This window comes from Oreochromis aureus, linkage group 23 (assembly GCF_013358895.1).
Source record: "Oreochromis aureus strain Israel breed Guangdong linkage group 23, ZZ_aureus, whole genome shotgun sequence".
NCBI lineage: Eukaryota > Metazoa > Chordata > Actinopteri > Cichliformes > Cichlidae > Oreochromis > Oreochromis aureus.
Window position 1 is genome coordinate 39,847,895 of NC_052963.1, and position 21,809 is coordinate 39,869,703.

Sequence of the window (21,809 nt, forward strand, 5' to 3'; positions counted from 1 at the left end):
TCTTTCCCATATATTTTAAAAGTATCATGATGTGACTGTCTAGTCAATGGTCTCTCATAGGTCAGTCGTGTATAGGAAGAGAAACTGTGTGGAATGTGTAATCACCCTCCTCCACCCTGCAAATCCATGCACACAGTCTCACATTGTTTACTGTGTCTCCAGAGAGTTCAGGCCAAAAATGCTGGGGCTGACATTCTCCGTCTGACTGTGCTTCTACTTAAAACACCACGCTGGATAGTTACACAATCAACAAGTTATGGGGTAAGTTACATAAAACTGTGCATTTGTGCGCATGTGTGTAATTTGAAGCGCTGATGTGAGGAAACTCTTTCTGGATATGGACAGTAAAACAAACTTCCTTATTCTGATGAGATTAGTCGGATGTGGCACTTCTATAATGCGATGCTAGAATAGATATCTTTGCTTTACTTTAGTAGTTGCCTGATAAACTATTCACTTGATTGTATTAAAAATGTTATAAATAAGAGAACTCAGTATTATTGACTTTAAGCGTTCAGGTAAATAAATCCTAAAAGCTTGATTCTGTTCATCTGGACGTAATGGGAGAAACGTTTCGTCACTCATCCAAGTGATTTCTTAAGTCTCCGCTGACTGCAGGTTTCCCCAATCTTATAAACAGTACATTTGCACAATGACTGAAACCAGCACCACTGAATGAACAATGGGCTGAACAGAGAACAGAATCAACCTTTTGGGTATTACTGACTTTAAACTCAATTTCCCCCCAGTGTTATTTTTTTTTACATTAAAACCATAATAAATTAAAATTGATCTAATATTTTTTCTTAAAATTGTGCATTTACTAAGTTTATGAATTTGTTATGTTTTCTATGTTCTATTGTGTATAAAATATGGATTTACGAGATCTGTAAAACTGTTTTATTTTTTTTATTTTTTACATTATTCACACAGCGTCCAAACTTTTCTGGAACTGGGTTTCTATACTGAAATGAAATACAGCTCATTAACAGTGCTGGAAAAACCACAAGGTGTCACTTTTGAATATTGCGCTTATTAGTGACATATTAAAGTCTCACTGCACTAGAACTGCCCTGGTAGTTGAAAAGGTCAGTCCTTGCAAAAATATAAAAACAACTTTCTATGTATATAACATGAAATAAACAATGTGCTGACATGGTAAATAAACATCACAGAGGCAAAAGCGTGATGATTTTTTAGAAATTGATCTATTTTTTTCTTTATGTTATTTACATCTCTGCCCTGGAAACACTGCATTAGTGTTTAGTGAGGCCCTGAGTAAGTGAATGCAGCATTAGGAAAAATTGATTTTTAGAGCTGCTCATGTGTTTTTCAACTCTCACCTTCAGAACAAAGTACAGTGAATTTGTAGGACCCTCTAAAGCTGATTTGTGTAAATAAATCACACTGAGATTTCTTCATGCTGTGAGATTTCTTTGTGTTAAAGTTCGCACTTTGTTCACGGTTCACGGTTCAGTATGAGGTGGGACACCACAGTCAGTCCCAGTGCTGTTTATCAGTTTGTGTTTGCCCTCTGTTTACTTGTAGCAGGAGAGTTGAGTAGAAAATATGGAGTCGATATACAATGTTCTCGGCTTGGAGTGGATAGATGGCAGTAGTATTTTAATATTTTTGACTGTTTTTCTACTGTTGACAGATTTTCTGAAGAACAGAGTGCCAAAAAACTTTCCTCCTGGACCCTGGGCTCTACCTTTCATTGGTGACCTTCATCGTATCCAATCTAGCAGACTCCACCTGCAGTTAACAGAGGTATGAGTCCATACCTAAATAAAAATGAAAGTTGTTGTATTATAATAAATATTAAAAAACAGACAGAATTGTTATTTAGCTTGCATGAGGCTTGAAGTAATTGTATCATGTTTAAAGCTTTATTTAGCAAACTTTTACTGCCTTGTGAAAACCCTACAGAATAATGGAATCGCTAACTTGACTTAGAAAAATTAATCGAGTATCATTCATAAATCAAATGGACACCAACATATCGTGCATTAGAACTGAAACAGAATTATTCCAGTAATTGTACATTTATGTCAATGGGCATTAATCTTTAATAGTTGTATAATTTCTTTCTATGAGGTTTGGACTGTTGTTTTAACAAAAAAACATTAAATATATAATTTTCTTGCTTGGAAATTGTTATTTATTTTTTATCCTATTATTTATTTATTTATTTTTACCAAAATTTTAATGAGAAGTGAAATGATTGTGAAATTATTTGTATTTGTATTGCATTTGGCTTCCTCATGTGCCCAGGAGGGTAAAGTCAAAGGTTCAATAAACCTAAGAGGTTCAATGAACCCTTCACTGAACTGGCATTTATTCCAGACTATTTTAGCTATTTACATAACTATAAGAACTTGTTTTAATGCCAAAGCTGTTCAGCAGAGTTCCCCACTCTGCTGAGTGCAGAATAAGAATATTTTATTATTCCCAGAAGTAATTACTTGTGCCCTACTAACTAACAGCAGTGCTGACATTTAGTAAAAAAATAACTATTTCTTATATAAATTGCAAAATATGAATATGTATAATATATATAAATAGCCTCCTCAGAATGTATCTTGTTCCAAAAACAGCAATATGCCGTCTGTGTTCAGTTTGCAGAGAAATATGGAAATATTTTCAGTCTTCGACTCTTTGGTGGTAGGATTGTGGTTGTTCATGGCTACAAACTCGTGAAAGAAGCCCTGGTTCACCAAGGAGAAGACTTCATGGATCGCCCAATTATGCCATTGTTTGAATCAATTATAGGGAATAAAGGTAGTTTTCGATAAAAGTGGTTGCATTTTTCCCTCTAAAGTTCCAAAAACTTGATTGAACTGATCACATCAGATCTAATTTATTTTTTTATTTCCAAAAGGTCTTGTGATGTCAAATGGTTATCCCTGGAAGCAACAGAGGAGATTTGCTCTTCACACATTCAGAAACTTTGGTCTGGGGAAGAAGACCCTGGAGTCATCCATCCAGCAGGAGTGCCAGTATCTCACAGAGGCTTTCGCAGATCAGCAAGGCACAAAGAAAAATTACAATACAGTGACATATTATTTATGTTTAGTATGTTTTTATGAAATTTAAATATAATTCACCATTGCTTACCATATGAGATGTTTGTAAGGTTCACAGTACTGAAGCAAGTGGCCTAAAAAGTTTCCTTAATAATTGTCCCAGTTTTCTTTACCTGTGGCTCATCACCTGATTTATGTTTTAACAAGGGGTTCTAATCAGAGGCCAAACGGCACTTACTCTGTTTCTCCACTTGTTGACATGCATTATATCCCGTTCATTTGATTTTAGCTTTATTAATATAGCACCAATTCTTTCTTCAGATTCACAATTATTTGCTAAAATGTTCTGAAACACTCATGACATTTCCCTGATGCTTTACACCAATGTTATTTGACACCCCTGGGTAAGAGTTGGAGGTGCATTTTGCAATGTTTAAACCACTTGCAAATTTCAAAAGTTAGGTCCTGTTTGTTCCCAACTATGTATTTGAATTTTGATTTAATTTATTTATTTATTTATTTTTTAATTTTATGGATGTTTTTCTCCTCATTTTACAGGCAAACCATTTAATGCTAAGAACCTGATTAACAATGCAGTCTCAAACATCATCTGCTGTTTGACGTTCGGCAATCGATTTGAGTACACTGACAAGCAGTACCGGTATATTCTCCAGACGTTCAATGACATTATTCGATTACAGGGAAGTTTGACAGTACGGGTGAGTGCATGTTACTCACACACTCACACTAGTTCCAGTCTCAAACTTGGATGTAAATGTGTGTCAAGCAATTTGCATATCTGTCTGCTGTAATGTCCCCTTGGTGGTTTTTCATCACTGTGCATTACAAGTGAAATACACTCCAGAAAGGATTATTTACTGAATGTGGATCTACAATACAGCAGTATCAGATTTACCCATCGCCTGTAAAAGCCAATCAGAACCAATTAATCCATTCATTTTCTAATGCTTCCTGGTTAGATACAGTAGGGGCAACAGTTTAAGCAGAGCTGCTTGTTGCTATTATAAAACCAATCACACCATTATGATGAGTGTAAATCCTAATGAATGAAGCCTTAGCTTGACACTCCTGACTTCTAGCCTTAAATTAATTCACACTTCCAAACAAAAAGCTCAACAAGACTTTTTAATAAACTTCATTGAGCCTTTTTTACTTTGATACCAAGCTATTTATAAACATTGTGGCAGTGATATGTTTCACACTGAAATGTTCGAACCATTTTAAAAATGAAGAGAGACAGACAGGTCAAAAAGCTGTGTGACTTCACTCTCAACCAGAGGGCCCTTTTGTTTTCTTTGTTTTGTTTTATTTTCTTGGTGCATGCCCAACTTATGGCCTGTATAGAGATGCCATCCAATAATAAATGCACTTAATATGAAAACAAACAAACAAACAAACAATGACCTACCTAATTACCAATACATCAACTAAATAATTATCTCACCTTTAAGTTACAAAAAATGCATAACTAATTTGCACATTAATATTAAACATTGCTCAAACTAATGGGTTATAAAATCTGCCCAATTTAAAAATATTAACTGATTACATTTATCATACAAAACACTGAATACAAAATAAAGCAAATCCATTAACTATTTTTAAAAAAGCATTTTGGCTCTTACAAAGAGATTAGACCAGAAGTCCAATAACCAAATGCCGCTCGGGTTCATACTGGGAGGGCCTTTCTTGCAATGATACAGCTGCAGGTTTCACAGCTAAAATTCATGAACACACAGTAATAATGACCTTTATTATTGCTTATTTTGATACAGCCAGACAGTCAGATAATCTGTTTAATGTCTTCCTGCTCTGCAGATGTATAATACAATACCCTGGCTGATGAAGTGGCTGCCTGGATCACACCAGAAGATATTTATCTTGACAAAGAAAATAGCTGAATTTGTAGAAACTAGGATCAAAGAACACCAGGAAAACCTTGACCCTTCATCACCAAGAGACTACATTGACTCCTTTCTCATAGAAATGGGAGAGGTCAGTGTTTTAATATGTATCTTGATTTGTTCTTATGAAAAAAATTCATTCCCCTCTTGCCTCTGCAAGCGGTCTTTCCTTCAAGCTCAGGTCCTCTACCAGAGACCTGGGAGCTCAAGGGTCCTGCGCAGTATCTTTGCTGTTCCTAGGACTGCACTCTTCTGGACAGAGGGATCTGCTGGAGGCACTCGCCTAGCTTGGGAGTCACCGCACCTAGTGCTCCAGTTACCACTGGGACCACTGTTACTTTCACCCTCCACAACTTCTTCGGCTCTTCTCTGAGCCCTTTGTACTTCTCCAGCTTCTCGTGTTCCTTCTTTGAGATGTTACTGTCATTCGGTATTGGTATGTCTGTCACTCTGTCTTCTGCTACGTCTTGGTTAACTAACCACTACTATGTGTGGTTAGTTAACCATCACCATTATGTCTGTATCTTGAAATCTCACAGGTTTTTAGATCTGTCATTCTTGACCACCCTAGGGGGTGGTCTGTCCTCAATGTCTGCAATGTTGCCTTCTGGTAGTGTGATCCCCTCCATTCTGACAACCTTCCCTCTCTTTGTTATCATCTGACTACATTTCTCCAGTCTGAATGACATTCCAATGTTGTTGCTGTATATCCTGGTGGTGTGGATCAGTGAATCGATGTCTCGTTCACTTTTGGCATACAGCTTGATGTCATCCATCCACAGGAGGTCGTTGACAATTGCTCCATTCCGTAGTCTGCATATCCGTAGTCAGTCTTGTCAGTGATCTCACTGAGAAGATTCTGGTCTATGCAGAACAACAGTGGGGATAGTGCATTTCCTTGGTAGATCCCGTTGGCCTCTAGTGTTGTTTGCCACATCCCCATTGAGTTCCTGATGAAGGCTCTTAGGGTCCTGTTGATCTTGCACTGTTACCTTCAGTCAAATTGATCTTAAGTGAAGGTAACAGTGGTCCCCGTGGTAATTGATGCACTCGGCGCAGTGACCCCAGAGCAAAGCAAGTGGCTCCAGCAGATACCAGGAACAACATCCAAGATCTCTGCACCTTCATGGGGAAGAGAGGGGAATTTAAAAAAGTTTATTCTTTACTTTACAAAACGTTTTGATAAGATGGTTTGTATTTATATTGTGTACATATTCAAAGGTAACAATTATCTCTTGTATCATTGATAGAAGGAAGATAAAGATTCTGGGTTTTACGTCGAAAATTTGAAGGCTTGCGCAATGGACCTGTTTGGCGCTGGAACTGAAACCACAACTACTACTTTACACTGGGGGCTTTTATATATGATCCACTACCCTGACATACAAGGTGTGTGTATAAGTAATATTTATCAGGGATACATATTTTTTGAGCTTAGTCAACTGTGCAACACACTTGTTTTCCTGTTTTCTGTGTGTGCAGAGAAAGTCCAGGCAGAAATAGATGCTGTGGTTGGTTCATCCAGACAGCCGTCTACAAGTGACAGAGAAAACATGCCGTTCACTGATGCAGTTATTCATGAAATCCAGAGAAGTGGAAATATTGCCCCACTTAACGTACTTCACGTGGCAAACAAGAACACAACTCTGGATAAGTACTCAATCCCAAAGGTACACAATCAACCAGTAATAAATGTGTGCAGTTAAAAAGAAAAACTCAGAGATACTCAGAGGTGTCAAAGGGACATACTTTCTTTACTTAAGTAGTAGCAGAAAGATCATTTTAACAATTTGCAGTTTTCTGTTGCCTACATGGTACAGCATGACTTGCCTTCATGCTTAAACAGTAAGTGAAAGGTTACAGTCAAAGGTTACAGTGGGGTTCAGCAGGTGGGGGAACCCTAATATCTGTGTGGTGGCTGAGCATAGGAAAAATAATCACAACTCACAGTAATTTCTAATGTGCGCTCCAGGGTTTTTTTTAGCGTACATGATGTGATCAGCTGACCTGCTCTTCTCTGTAGATTTACACAATTACACAACAAGATGTCAGCAGATGTTTTTTTTCAGCTATCCTGGCAGATGTCTATCCCCCTACACTTTATACTAGGCAGTATACAGCTGCTATAAAGTGTAAATTCAGTGAATTAATCTAAGCATGATCATCTAAAATGCAAAGTCGCTGCTACACTTGATGTAACCTAAATCTGACCAGGAGCACCACAGCTACTGTGCACCAGTCCAACACAGTGCTTTACTGTGAATTCACCCCAGTAATGCAAACTAACCTGTTTATCCTGGACAAAACTACCCAGTATTTCCATGCAACATTTGAATAGCACAAAGTTAAAATAGGTTAGTTTGTTTTGGAGGGCATTTTACAACAATGAAAATACATAATTTATCAAAACACATCATACACAGTTCCAACATGATTAAAATAATGACATTGCATGTAAGCTTTAAATTTTCAGTTTAAGCATCACTGTGCAGTCTTCATCTTTAAATCTAACCTCTCTTCTTCCTCTCCTGTCCTGTCTGTCTTCCTAAATCTTTATTCATCTCTGAGTGAAGTTAGCTCTCATTCTCTTCTCTCCTTTGAAATCCAGCAACTGGACCTTTAGCTAGGAACGCACTGTGCGACAAACTGCACACAAACAGTTTGTGTGTTTTCTGATGTTTGCTGAGCTAATAGAAACTGTCTGTGAAGGTTCTCAGTCATCCAGTTCATTGTAGTCTAAGGAGCTTGGAAAGAAAAGTTTTTCTCATCCGAGGTGAAACATCTTCAAGGAAACTTAAAGAAGTCCGGACGCTTTTCTTTTCAGGCTCCTTAGACTGATAGAAACATTGATTTTACATTGCATGCCACTTAAAAGCACTCGCTTCATGTATCCTCCTTCTCTGTAGAGCTAGCTAGATGCTGAAGTACTGCCAACACAACATATGGACACCTGCCTTGTTAAAGTTCCGCCAACTTTAACCCCTGAGTATAAACGTTATAAATGATAACACTGAACGTAAAGTAATGAGCACTTTTGAACACGTAAGGAGTAGAAAGTACAGATATTTGTTTAAAAATATAGGGAGTAAAGTAAAAAGTTGTCCGAAAAATAAATATTCAAATACAGATACCTGAAAACTGTACCAGGTGACCCTGAATCCTCCCTTAGTTATGCTGCAATAGATGTAGGCTGCCGGGGATTCCCATGATGCATTGAGTTTTTCCTTTCCAGTCACCTTTCTCACTCACTATCTGTTAATAGACCTCTCTGCATTGAATCATACTTGTTATTAATCTCTGTCTCTCTCCCACATGTCTTTATCCTGTTTTCCTTCTCTCACCCCAACCCGGTCGCAGCAGATGGCCCCGCCCTCCCTGAGCCTGGTTCTGCCGGAGGTTTCTTCCTGTTAAAGGGAGTTTTCCTTCCCACTGTCGCCAAAGTGCTTGCTCATAGGGGTCATATGATTGTTGGGTTTTCTCTGTATCTATTATTGTACGATCTACTGTACAATATAAAAGCCTTGAGGCGACTGCTGTTGTTATTTGGCGCTATATAAATAAAATTTAATTGAAATGAATTGAAAATTCTAGTTACAGTAACAAAGTTATTTTGTTACTTCCCACCTCTGGAAACACCCGATACGGGATCATAAGTAATGAATAAAGAACAGTTACAACTCAAATACTCAGATTCTCAAATACCAAGTGTTGATGCTAAAGAACTGTAGCCAATGGGGAAGTTCAAATCCTGCAATTTGAACAAATGGTATTTTCAGGGCACCAAGATCTTGGCTCCATTGCACTCTGTTCTACATGATGAGTCTATGTGGGAAACTCCACATTCCTTCAACCCTCAACACTTTCTGGACCAGGATGGAAAATTTAGGAAGAGGAGGCCTTCCTTCCCTTTTCTGCAGGTTTGTCATTAGTTGCAATCCTTTAAAACTCTGGTAAATGCTGTTTTAGGCAGAAGTTTAAAAAAAAATGCTACATGTTGCTGCTTATGGTCAGCTTTTGCATATGTAACATTTTATTTTGATTTTTATAGCATAATCATATTTACACTAAGAGGAGCATTTTCTAATCAGATGGATCTTTAACCACATTTCTCTTCTCTTTGTATTAAATTGATTTACAGTGTCATTCTTTACAGTTCTCAAGCTGTACCTCTCATCCAAACATGATGATACAGAGCTCTCTGAGAATAATCATTTAGGAAATCATTCTAAAGTGCCACACTGAAGGTTTTAACGTTTTTAAAACTAAGTTCTAAAAATGACACGGCAATCACAACTGCATCTTAAAACCTTTAACCAAATTAAATATAAAGTCAACACAGTGATAAAGTGGTGAAGCAGACACAGATTAACAGGTAGTCTGCTGCTTGTTACTGCACTGTAGTCTGTTAATGTATACAGACAGTCAAATAAATGGCACATACTGTACAACATTGAGGAAGGACAAGTTGCATTAAATTATGAGCTTTTAAATGTTCTGACTTGTCCTTTATTTGTTGATCTAAATTAATAAATAACTGTAATAAGCTGTCATTAGTGTTGAAACCCTGTAAATTATGTATTTAAAACTTGTTGTCTTGTGTATTCTCAGGTAAACGTGTGTGTCTTGGGGAGCAGCTGGCCAGGATGGAGTTATTCCTGTTTTTCACCTCCCTGCTGCAGAGGTTTTCATTGTCTGCACCTGCTGGAGAGAAACCCAGTCTGGACTTCATTTTGGGAGCCACACTCAGTCCCAAACCTTATCGTCTGTGTGCTGTGCCACGCTAGAGCACGAGTTATCCTCAACTGAGCATGTCTGTTTCTCTGCTCTCTCAATGACTGTCTTCTGCTATTGTTTTTGATGCAATGCATAAAGAATATCTGCTTTACTGTTCTCTCTGTCTATCTCTAGCGCTCTAGTGTAAGTAATATATATATTAAATAGAATTTGAACGTATTTTAATTTTGCATGATTTTTCTGAATAAATACAGACTCACAAATAAAATAATCCTGATGCAATAAAATCCACAATTACAACCTCTCAAGGGAATCACCAAAAACGTCGTACTTATGATAATTTCTCTACACATTGGATTTGTTGAACCTGTAAATAATTTATCTAGATATTATTACACATATAAATTTTTTTTTTTAAATGATCACTGACCAAAAGAATGAAAATCTGAAAATAATAGCAGAAAACCAGCAAATCTTCACACAAGTCCATCTTTGAGATGATGGACTTTTGAAATTTTCTCCTTTTATCTATATAATTTTTTAAGTAGCTCTCCGTGAGAGAAGTTAAACAGGTGAGATGCCCTCCTCACCTGTATAACTACTGGTCAGTGCACCTTATTGTCCTTCCTTGTCTATGGAGATTCAGTACAGCATCTTGTAACTATTTTTTTACTGATACTTTGTTTATGCTTTTGTTGTTGAATTTCACGTGTAAAGGAAATTTCAATCTCAATAAAATACTTCATAAAAATACCCATTTGCTATTAGACAAGGATACTTTTTTTTAATGAACTGCCTTTGCATTCAGTTATGTGAAAAAGAAACATTTCACAGGGCACTGCAGTACTGTAAAAAACAAAAACTGTCTTTAGCAACAATAACTTTAAATATTTTCTTTCTGTATGACTTGTCTCTCACATAATTGTGGAGAAATGTTGGCCCACTTTTTATAACTCTTTTTCATCTTCCACCCCAGACAGTAAGCAGACAGAAGCAAATCATCATGTCCCACTAGCTACAAGTGCTATGTTGATAATAGAATAGAATAGAATAGATCTATGTACAATGAGACTGAAAGAAACTCCTGCCCAGTGGAAACATGTAAAAAAAAAAAGAAAAGTAAAAGTGCACAGTTCTCCGGTGCTAAGTGCATATTCAAGAATAAATATGGATTTTATATATACAGTGTGGGTTATTGCACATGTTACATATTGCACAGTGATTAGGATTAGGACTGGATTCAACTTTATTGTCATTACACAGCTATGAATACAGGGTAACGAAATACAGTTTGCTTCTAATAAGAAGTGCAAGAGTAGTAAGTGCAATAAGAGCAGATTACATACAGATAAGTTAAGCAAATATACAGATGTAGAGAGCAAATATACACATGTACTACAGGCAAATGTACGGATATACTGATATATACAGGTAAGGGTACTATAAAGGGTGGAATGGTTATGAACAGATTATGTACGGAGAGACGAAGTATACAGATGAACTACAGACAAATGTACAGATGTACTGTGTATACATATGTACAGATATACAGATGATCTGTGTAGCATACAGATGTTCTATATTGCTATACAGACGGGCAGATATACAGATGTACTATGAACAAATATACAGATTAGATAAATATATACAGATGTGCTACATATGTACCGCTGTAAGGTAAACAGATTTACAGAGTCCTATGAGTATATCCACAGCAGTGGGAGTGTAGCACTGTGAGCAGACTATAATAGCTAACAGTGTACGCACTATACCAGAGAGCATACTATGTCAGTGTCCTAAACTATAGCATTAACCAATATGAGCATATGGTGAATGTTACAAATGAATGCGAGTCATGGTCATGGTCCCTGAGAGGGATAAGGGGTTATGGATGGAGAATGAGTGTGGATGGAAAGGTTCAGCAGGGAACTGAGTTCAGTAGGGTGACAGCTGTGGGGAAGTAGCTGTTCCTAAACCTGCTGGTTTTAGTCTGTAGGGTCCTCTAGAGTCTTCCGGAGGGGAGGAGCTGGAAGAGTTTATTGGCAGGATGAGAGGAGTCCCTGAGAATGAAGCGTGCTCGGCGTAGACATCTCTTCTTGTGGACATCCTCAATGGCAGGAACATGAGGGAATGAGGAACAGGTGGCAACACAGCTGAAACTAATTGGCCAAGACAAGGAAGTAAAGCAGAATAGAATAACATGAGACAAGACCTTCAAAGTAAAACAAGAAATCCACAGACTAAACCTAGAGGCACAATGCTAACACGGAACAGTGGGAACACAGAACCAAAACCTAAGAACTAACAAAGACACATCAAGAAATCAAAGATTAATAATACCAAAAAGGAAAAGACTGGGTCGCCGACCCAAGACCATGACAAAAGAAATAACTGGGAACAACCATATTACAATCCTCTGTAATGGACACTGAATTTGTACGACCTTCTAAATCTAATTAATGCAAATAAATCACACTGAGGTTTCTTTACACTGAGAGATTTATTTGTGTTAAAGTTTGCACTTTGCTCACGGTTCAGTATGAGGTGGGAGTGCAGCGCTATCAGTGATTCAGGTTACAAGTTAACCTGTGACCTGTTCTCAGGATATATCTAGTCAGAGATAGATCATTAGTCATTAGTTATTCTGTGTATATGTTCCTATTAAGTGGATTTAAGTTTTACGTCAAGTTTAAGGCATTTGGAGGATTTATTTAATGGTTCCACAATATGACTTACCCGATTACAGACAGGCTGTTGTCACAGAAGAGCAAACATGTCCTTATATGTTTAGAGTTGACCATGAAAAGTTGAACCTTGACATGTTGTCTGCTGTTCACTTGTAGCAGGAGAGTTGAGTAGAAAATATGGAGTCGATATACAATCTTCTCGGCTTGGAGTGGATAGATGGCAGGAGTATTTTAATATTTTTGACTGTTTTTCTACTGTTGACAGATTTTCTGAAGAACAGAGTGCCAAAAAACTTTCCTCCTGGACCCTGGGCTCTACCTTTCATTGGTGACCTTCATCGTATCCAGTCTACCAGACTTCACCTGCAGTTGACAGAGGTATGAGTCCTACCGAAATAAAAAACAAAGTTATTGCATTTGAGGTTTCAAAAACCTTGATTCAACCGGACAGATTTCACCTGCAGCTGACTGACTAGTAATAAAACAAGAAAAATAATGTGAAAGGAAACAAACACTTGAAATGAATCACTGGAGTGCAAGGAGCAATAATTTACACTGGAGTAGACAGAGTTGTTATTTAGCTTGCATGAAGCTTGAAGAAACTATATAATGATTAAGGCTTTATTTAGCAAACTTTTACTGGCTTGTGCAAGCCCTACATACAGGGTCGATAATAATAATAAGTAAATATATAAAATAATTTATAAAATGGAATCGTTAACCTAGAAAAATAAATCCAGTATAATTCATAAATTAAATGGACCCCAATATATCCTGCATTAGAATTGTAATATTTTAGTTTATAGACAGAAAATTAGTTAATGTTTAATATTTTAATCAATTACATTCAGCAATGCACTAATTCCAATTTCTCAAAACTTAATCTTTGAAATATTTGTGTAATGGGTTCTGTGATAGTAATCTGGGTTCTTCTTTTGAAGTTTGGACTGTTTGTTTAACCAAATAAGCTTGTTTACTTGTAAGTGCATGTAAATAATTATTTATTTTTCTTTCTATTCAAATATTTCTAACAAGTGAAATTATCAAGACAAAAAGCGAAATTATTTTTAGTCGCATTCCTATGTGTATATTTGGCTTCCTTTGTATAGAGGTCCTCATGTGCCCATGAGGGTAAAGGGTTCAATCAACCTTCACTGAACTGACAGTTATACCTGACAGTTATAGCTATTTAACTGAATATTCACTTAGTGGCCTCATGGTGGGCTATCATCTGACATTTAGTGACATTAGTGACATTTTAGTAATTATAAGAACTCATGTTCATGCCGTAGCTGTTCAGGACAATCTACAATGACTAAATTTTAGCAGTGCTGATATTTAGTAAACAAAAAAAAACAACAACAAGTGTTGATTGTGCAAATGATAAATATAAATAGCCTCCTCCGAATGTATCTTGTTCCAAAAACAACAATATGCCATCTGTGTTCAGTTCGCAGAAAAATATGGAAACATTTTCAGCCTTCGACTCTTTGGTGGTAGGATTGTGGTCGTTCATGGCTACAAACTTGTGAAAGAAGCCCTGGTTCACCAAGGAGAAGACTTCATGGATCGCCCAACTATACCCTTATTTGAATCAATTATAGGGAATAAAGGTAGTGTTTGATAAAAGTGGTTGCATTTTTCCCTCTAAAGATCTAAAGATCAGGTCTTAATTTTTTTTATTTCCAAAAGGTCTTGTGCTGTCAAATGGTTATCCCTGGAAGCAACAGAGGAGATTTGCTCTTCACACATTCAGAAACTTTGGTCTGGGGAAGAAGACCCTGGAGTCATCCATCCAGCAGGAGTGCCAGTATCTCACAGAGGCTTTCGCAGATCAGCAAGGCATAAAAAAAATTACAATATAGTGGCATGTTATTTATGTTTTTCATGTTTTTATAACATTTAAATATAATTTCTCCCTGCATACCATATGGCATTACACAATTCAGAGAACTAAAGACTTTTCTTTACCTGTGGCTCATCACACAATTTATATTATAATAAGGGGTTCTAATCAGAGGCCAAACAGCAAATGGCACTTACTCTGTTTCTCCACTTTTTGTCATGCATTATATCCTGTTCATTTGACTTTAGCTTTATTGATATAGAACCAATTCTTTCTTTAGATTCAAAATTATTTGTTATGTTCTGAAACACTTACTGGGAATATTTCTCTGATCCACCAATGTTTTTTTCTAGGCCTCATGAACTGTGTACATTTTGCAATGTTTGAACCACTTGCAATTTTCAAAAATTAGGTCCCATTTGTTCCCAACTGAGCCCTGCCAAGCAGCTGCCCACCCTCATGTGTTTTAAAAAAAATTTTTTAATTCATTTATTATTTTAGTATATTTAAGAGGTGTTTTCCTTTTCATTTTACAGGCAAACCCTTTAATGCTAAGAACCTGATTAATAATGCAGTCTCAAACATCATCTGCTGTTTGGTGTTCGGCAATCGATTTGAGTACACTGACAAGCAGTACCAGTATATTCTCCAGACAATAAATGACATTATTCGATTACAGGGAAGTTTGACAGTACGGGTGAGTGCCCATTACTCACACACTCGTGTACTTCTAGTTCCAGTCTCAAACTTGGATGTAAATGTGTTCCAAATCAATCTGCAGGTCTATCTGCTGTGATGTCCCCTTCAAAATAAGAGAGCAGCTGAAATTGTATAAGTAATATAAGTACAATGCTTGAGAAAATATACTTGTTGTTTTTCACCACTTTGCATAACAAGTGAAATACACTCCAGAAGGATGATTTACTGAATGTGGATCTTCAACAAAACAATAACAAGTTCATCCATCACCTGTAAGAGCCCATCAGAACCAATTCAACCATTCATTTTCTAATGCTTCCTGGCCTGAGATAGAGGATGCATCAGTTTAAGGAGAGCTGTTGTAATTATAAAACTAATCAGAGGAGGATTAGACCAGAAGTCCAATAATAAAATGTAACTCAGATTTAGATCTAGATATCCTTTCCTGCAATGATACTGCTGTGCTGTGGAACACATGAAAACACAGTAATAATGATCTCTATGAATGCTGTTGATACAGCCAGGCAATCAGATAATCTGGTTACTGTCTTCCTGCTCTGCAGATGTACAACACATTACCCTGGCTGATGAGGTGGCTGCCTGGATCACACCAGAAAACATTTACCTTGTTAAAGAAAATAGCTGAATTTGTAGAAACTAGGATCAAAGAACACCTGGAAAACTTTGACCCTTCATCACCAAGAGACTACATAGACTCCTTTCTCATAGAAATGGGAGAGGTCAGTGTTTTAATGTGCTTGTTTCTTGTTTGTTTTATATGAAAGATGGGTTTATGAGATTTAAAAGTGTGCCATCATTTTCAGAGGGGAGGGGGTGGGGGTGGTGTGGGTGTGGGGGGGTGTATTTACACTATGCAAATAATCAAATATCACAATTATCTCTTGATAGAAGGAAGATAAAGATTCTGGGTTTTACCTTGAAAATTTGAAGGCTTGCACAATGGACCTGTTTGGCGCTGGAACTGAAACCACAACTACTACTTTACACTGGGGGCTTTTATATATGATCCACTACCCTGACATACAAAGTGTGTGTATAAGTAATATCTACCAGTGATATATATTTTGTGAGCTTATTCAACTGTGCAACACACTTGTTTTCCTGTTTTCTGTGTGTGCAGAGAAAGTCCAGGCTGAAATAGATGCTGTGGTTGGTTCATGCAGACAACCGTCTACAAGTGACAGAGAAAACATGCCGTTCACTGATGCAGTTATTCATGAAATCCAGAGAAGTGGAAATATTGCCCCACTTAACGTACTTCACGTGGCAAACAAGAACACAACTCTGGATAAGTACTCAATCCCAAAGGTACACAATCAACCAGTAATAAATGTGTGCAGTTAAAAAGAAAAACTCAGAGATACTCAGAGGTGTCAAAGGGACATACTTTCTTTACTTAAGTAGTAGCAGAAAGATCATTTTAACAATTTGCAGTTTTCTGTTGCCTACATGGTACAGCATGACTTGCCTTCATGCTTAAACAGTAAGTGAGAACAGTCAAAGGTTACAGTGGGGTTCAGCAGGTGGGGGAACCCTAATATCTGTGTGGTGGCTGAGCATAGGAAAAATAATCACAACTCACAGTAATTTCTAATGTGCGCTCCAGGGGTTTTTTAGCGTACATGATGTGATCAGCTGACCTGCTCTTCTTTGTAGATTTACACAATTACACAACAAGATGTCAGCAGATGTTTTTTTTCAGCTATCCTGGCAGATGTCTATCCCCCTACACTTTATACTAGGCAGTATACAGCTGCTATAAAGTGTAAATTCAGTGAATTAATCTAAGCATGATCATCTAAAATGCAAAGTCGCTGCTACACTTGATGTAACCTTAATCTGACCAGGAGCACCACAGCTACTGTGCACCAGTCCAACACAGTGCTTTACTGTGAATTCACCCCAGTAATGCAAACTAACCTGTTTATCCTGGACAAAACTACCCAGTATTTCCATGCAACATTTGAATAGCACAAAGTTAAAATAGGTTAGTTTGTTTTGGAGGGCATTTTACAACAATGAAAATACATAATTTATCAAAACACATCATACACAGTTCCAACATGATTAAAATAATGACATTGCATGTAAGCTTTAAATTTCCAGTTTAAGCATCACTGTGCAGTCTTCATCTTTAAATCTAACCTCTCTTCTTCCTCTCCTGTCCTGTCTGTCTTCCTAAATCTTTATTCATCTCTGAGTGAAGTTAGCTCTCATTCTCTTCTCTCCCTTTGAAATCCAGCAACTGGACCTTTAGCTAGGAACGCACTGTGCGACAAACTGCACACAAACAGTTTGTGTGTTTTCTGATGTTTGCTGAGCTAATAGAAACTGTCTGTGAAGGTTCTCAGTCATCCAGTTCATTGTAGTCTAAGGAGCTTGGAAAGAAAAGTTTTTTCTCATCCGAGGTGAAACATCTTCAAGGAAACTTAAAGAAGTCCGGACACTTTTCTTTTCAGGCTCCTTAGACTGATAGAAACATTGATTTTTACATTGCATGCCACTTAAAAAGCACTCGCTTCATGTATCCTCCTTCTCTGTAGAGCTAGCTAGATGCTGAAGTACTGCCAACACAACATATGGACACCTGCCTTGTTAAAGTTCCGGCCAACTTTAACCCCTGAGTATAAACGTTATAAATGATAACACTGAACGTAAAGTAATGAGCACTTTTTGAACACGTAAGGAGTAGAAAGTACAGATATTTGTTTAAAAATATAGGGAGTAAAGTAAAAAGTTGTCCGAAAAATAAATATTCAAATACAGATACCTGAAAACTGTACCAGGTGACCCTGAATCCTCCCTTAGTTATGCTGCAATAGATGTAGGCTGCCGGGGGATTCCCATGATGCATTGAGTTTTTCCTTTCCAGTCACCTTTCTCACTCACTATCTGTTAATAGACCTCTCTGCATTGAATCATACTTGTTATTAATCTCTGTCTCTCTCCCACAGCATGTCTTTATCCTGTTTTCCTTCTCTCACCCCAACCGGTCGCAGCAGATGGCCCCGCCCCTCCCTGAGCCTGGTTCTGCCGGAGGTTTCTTCCTGTTAAAAGGGAGTTTTTCCTTCCCACTGTCGCCAAAGTGCTTGCTCATAGGGGGTCATATGATTGTTGGGTTTTTCTCTGTATCTATTATTGTACGATCTACTGTACAATATAAAGCGCCTTGAGGCGACTGCTGTTGTTATTTGGCGCTATATAAATAAAATTTAATTGAAATGAATTGAAAATTCTAGTTACAGTAACAAAGTTATTTTGTTACTTCCCACCTCTGGAAACACCCCGATACGGGATCATAAGTAATGAATAAAGAACAGTTACAACTCAAATACTCAGATTCTCAAATACCAAGTGTTGATGCTAAAGAACTGTAGCCAATGGGGAAGTTCAAATCCTGCAATTTGAACAAATGGTATTTTTCAGGGCACCAAGATCTTGGCTCCATTGCACTCTGTTCTACATGATGAGTCTATGTGGGAAACTCCACATTCCTTCAACCCTCAACACTTTCTGGACCAGGATGGAAAATTTAGGAAGAGGGAGGCCTTCCTTCCCTTTTCTGCAGGTTTGTCATTAGTTGCAATCCTTTAAAACTCTGGTAAATGCTGTTTTAGGCAGAAGTTTAAAAAAAAATGCTACATGTTGCTGCTTATGGTCAGCTTTTTGCATATGTAACATTTTATTTTGATTTTTTATAGCATAATCATATTTACACTAAGAGGAGCATTTTCTAATCAGATGGATCTTTAACCACATTTCTCTTCTCTTTGTATTAAATTGATTTACAGTGTCATTCTTTACAGTTCTCAAGCTGTACCTCTCATCCAAACATGATGATACAGAGCTCTCTGAGAATAATCATTTAGGAAATCATTCTAAAGTGCCACACTGAAGGTTTTAACGTTTTTAAAACTAAGTTCTAAAAATGACACGGCAATCACAACTGCATCTTAAAACCTTTAACCAAATTAAATATAAAGTCAACACAGTGATAAAGTGGTGAAGCAGACACAGATTAACAGGTAGTCTGCTGCTTGTTACTGCACTGTAGTCTGTTAATGTATACAGACAGTCAAATAAATGGCACATACTGTACAACATTGAGGAAGGACAAGTTGCATTAAATTATGAGCTTTTAAATGTTCTGACTTGTCCTTTATTTGTTGATCTAAATTAATAAATAACTGTAATAAGCTGTCATTAGTGTTGAAACCCTGTAAATTATGTATTTAAAACTTGTTGTCTTGTGTATTCTCAGGTAAACGTGTGTGTCTTGGGGAGCAGCTGGCCAGGATGGAGTTATTCCTGTTTTTCACCTCCCTGCTGCAGAGGTTTTCATTGTCTGCACCTGCTGGAGAGAAACCCAGTCTGGACTTCATTTTGGGAGCCACACTCAGTCCCAAACCTTATCGTCTGTGTGCTGTGCCACGCTAGAGCACGAGTTATCCTTAACTGAGCATGTCTGTTTCTCTACTCTCTCAATGACTGTCTTCTGCTATTGTTTTTGATGTTCAAGAATGTTATCTCTCTCTCTCTCTAGTGTAAGTGTAATAGAAGCAGAAAACCAACTTTAATAAAGCAACTGACAAATTCTGAATTGATTTGCAAGTGTCTTTACATTTTATGACTTGAGATAACTTATTGTAAATTGATACTATAATAAAACTGAATTAAAACTGACATGACTTTAATTCAACAGAGGCATTTTGTACAGAGTATAGAGCTAAAAGTGTAGAGACACCACTACACTGTCAGAGTATAAAGTACTTTACTACATGCAGCAATGCAAGTAACTTGTAGAAACTTACCACCTAGGACAAGGAGTCAAGAAATCTGTTTAAATAACCCTGTTGATAATGGTATTTCTTCAGGGCACAATGATCATACCTTCACTGCACTCAGTCCTACAGGATGAGATGATGTGGGAAACTCCATACTCCTTCAACTCGCAACACTTTCTGGACCAGGATGATAAATTTAGGAGGAGAGAGGCTTTCATTCCTTTTTCTGCAGGTTAGTTAGTATAATCTGTTCATAATCAGTTAAAAGCTATCTTAGACTGTATGACCAACCATCATTTATTACATTACTTGTACTTTTTATATAAGGGATGAGCATGTTAATCGTGCCCTCAGTTTGTTCCATAACTGAGGTAATTCTCTCATCAAAGTGAATAATTACTAACCTGTGTGAGTAAATACTGTGTATTGTATTCTCAGGTAAACGTTCGTGTCTTGGGGAACAGCTGGCAAAGATGGAGTTATTCCTGTTTTTCACCTCCCTCCTTCAGAGGTTTTCATTTTCTGCACCCGCTGGAGAACAGCCCAGTCTCGAGTTTAGGTTCTGGGACACACATTGCCCCAAACCCTTCCACCTCTGTGCTGTACCAGAGGGACTATCTTTTACACAATTCTGGTAACCACATTTATCCAGAAATGTATAAAGGACATGTGCCAAATTCTTTTATGTATAATATCATCAAAATATTATTTCATTTTAATTTTGTTCTTAACTAATAGGCCTCTTCAAAAAATAATTATATATTATTATATTATGCCTATAGGTATGTTATTATACCTATGTGCCATAAAATGCTTTTGACATTTCAGTGTCTAATAGAATCAACTACATTTTTACAGCTTAGACTTGTGTAAAGACTTATTTGTGTTAATGTTGTTTTTTTGTCTGAGGTATCAAAGTATGCTGTATTGGATGGCTTAGAGTATCTTTTACTTTTTATATATTAAGCACCTTTGGATTTTTTCACTAACTTTGTCTAGTAATTCTGAAAAGTAGCATACACAAAGCAACTGTTCTAGCTGTATGTGTGTAATATCTACGCCATTGTGTGTGTGTACAATACAATAGTCCCCAAATAAACAATAATAATGAACAGCCACTCTCGCAGCAGGGGGTGAAGGGTTTAGGTTTTTCCTTTAATTTTTCAGCAGTCTGTATTTTTATCAAAGACTTCTGCAACTTTCGTTGTTTTAAAATCAACTCCAGTGAAAACATTTCCTGGAAAAGGCAAAGCCCTGTGACTGTTTGGAAACTAAGGCTGCTGGTATTTTACAGAATAAACAAAACAAAACAATTCATACATGGCTCGGAAAGTAACGATAAAAAGATCTGTACCAAATTTACTTATTTGATATATTCCACCTCTAAGTTTCAGGATGGCTGCTAGTTTTTGTGTAACAAACATAGAAACCAATGAAGTGTGTTTCCTCAGTGGAGGTAAAAAGCCTAATATTATTAGTGGACTCTGGAAAAAGAGGCCCCAACCATGTTACATAAGACAGAGGACCTCTTGGGAATTCTGATGTAAAAAAACAAGTCAGGAGCTTGAGCTCTTCCAGCTGGTTACTATGGAGCTGATTGTAAATTGAAGCATGCTGGAAACAACTTCAAAATGTATCACATTTAACTCCAAACTTCTTAAAAGTCTGCTTTTAGATTGCTTTTCAAGTCACAAATATTTGCAGACTTTTTAATGTAAATCTAAATGTTACATAAACATGTTAAGTATATGTGCCAGTTCTAAATATTAATAGTTAAATCTAAATGTTATGGGAAACAAATTTACTCAGTGAAAGTACCAAAATAAAAGCTTCATGAAAACCTCCAGCTCATCAAAGTACAATCTAGAAAAGAAATAGCAGCAATATTAAGGAAAAGATTTGCAGTATTAGCAACCCAAGGATTCCCATTTGAGTGTTTCAGTACAGTTGGATGATGCAAAAGACTAATGTACACAAATGTTCTAGCAATTTGGGGGGCGCTGGCCAAGAAGTTTGCTCAACTATCTGCCTCAATGTAATAGCAGGAATACACAAACCTGCAAACATATTGTTGTATAGAGATTAAT

The 21,809-nt window shown here is 37.1% G+C and overlaps 1 protein-coding gene and 1 pseudogene across 1 annotated transcript; both read left to right on the forward strand.

Moving 5' to 3' along the window:
- Window positions 1–327: 327 nt before the first annotated feature.
- On the forward strand, window positions 328–10,438 carry LOC116331235 (annotated as a pseudogene).
- Window positions 10,439–12,531: 2,093 nt separating this feature from the next.
- On the forward strand, window positions 12,532–19,542 carry LOC116331187 (cytochrome P450 2J2-like). Its single transcript, XM_039607307.1, has 9 exons — window positions 12,532–12,750; window positions 13,823–13,985; window positions 14,065–14,214; window positions 14,755–14,915; window positions 15,481–15,657; window positions 15,827–15,965; window positions 16,059–16,246; window positions 18,365–18,506; window positions 19,200–19,542. The coding sequence occupies exons 1-9, from the start codon at window positions 12,550–12,552 to the stop codon at window positions 19,373–19,375; spliced, it is 1,497 nt and encodes a 498-aa protein (XP_039463241.1). The 5' UTR covers window positions 12,532–12,549; the 3' UTR covers window positions 19,376–19,542.
- The last annotated feature ends 2,267 nt before the right edge of the window (window positions 19,543–21,809 follow it).

Bases quoted from the DNA above. Each gene is read 5' to 3' on its own strand.
- LOC116331187 (XM_039607307.1), top strand. From the start codon at position 12,550: ATGGAGTCGATATACAATCTTCTCGGCTTGGAGTGGATAGATGGCAGG. The intron at 14,215-14,754 runs GCATAAAAAAAA...TTCATTTTACAG, and splicing joins GGCTTTCGCAGATCAGCAAG to GCAAACCCTTTAATGCTAAG. The intron at 15,658-15,826 runs GTCAGTGTTTTA...ATCTCTTGATAG, and splicing joins TTCTCATAGAAATGGGAGAG to AAGGAAGATAAAGATTCTGG.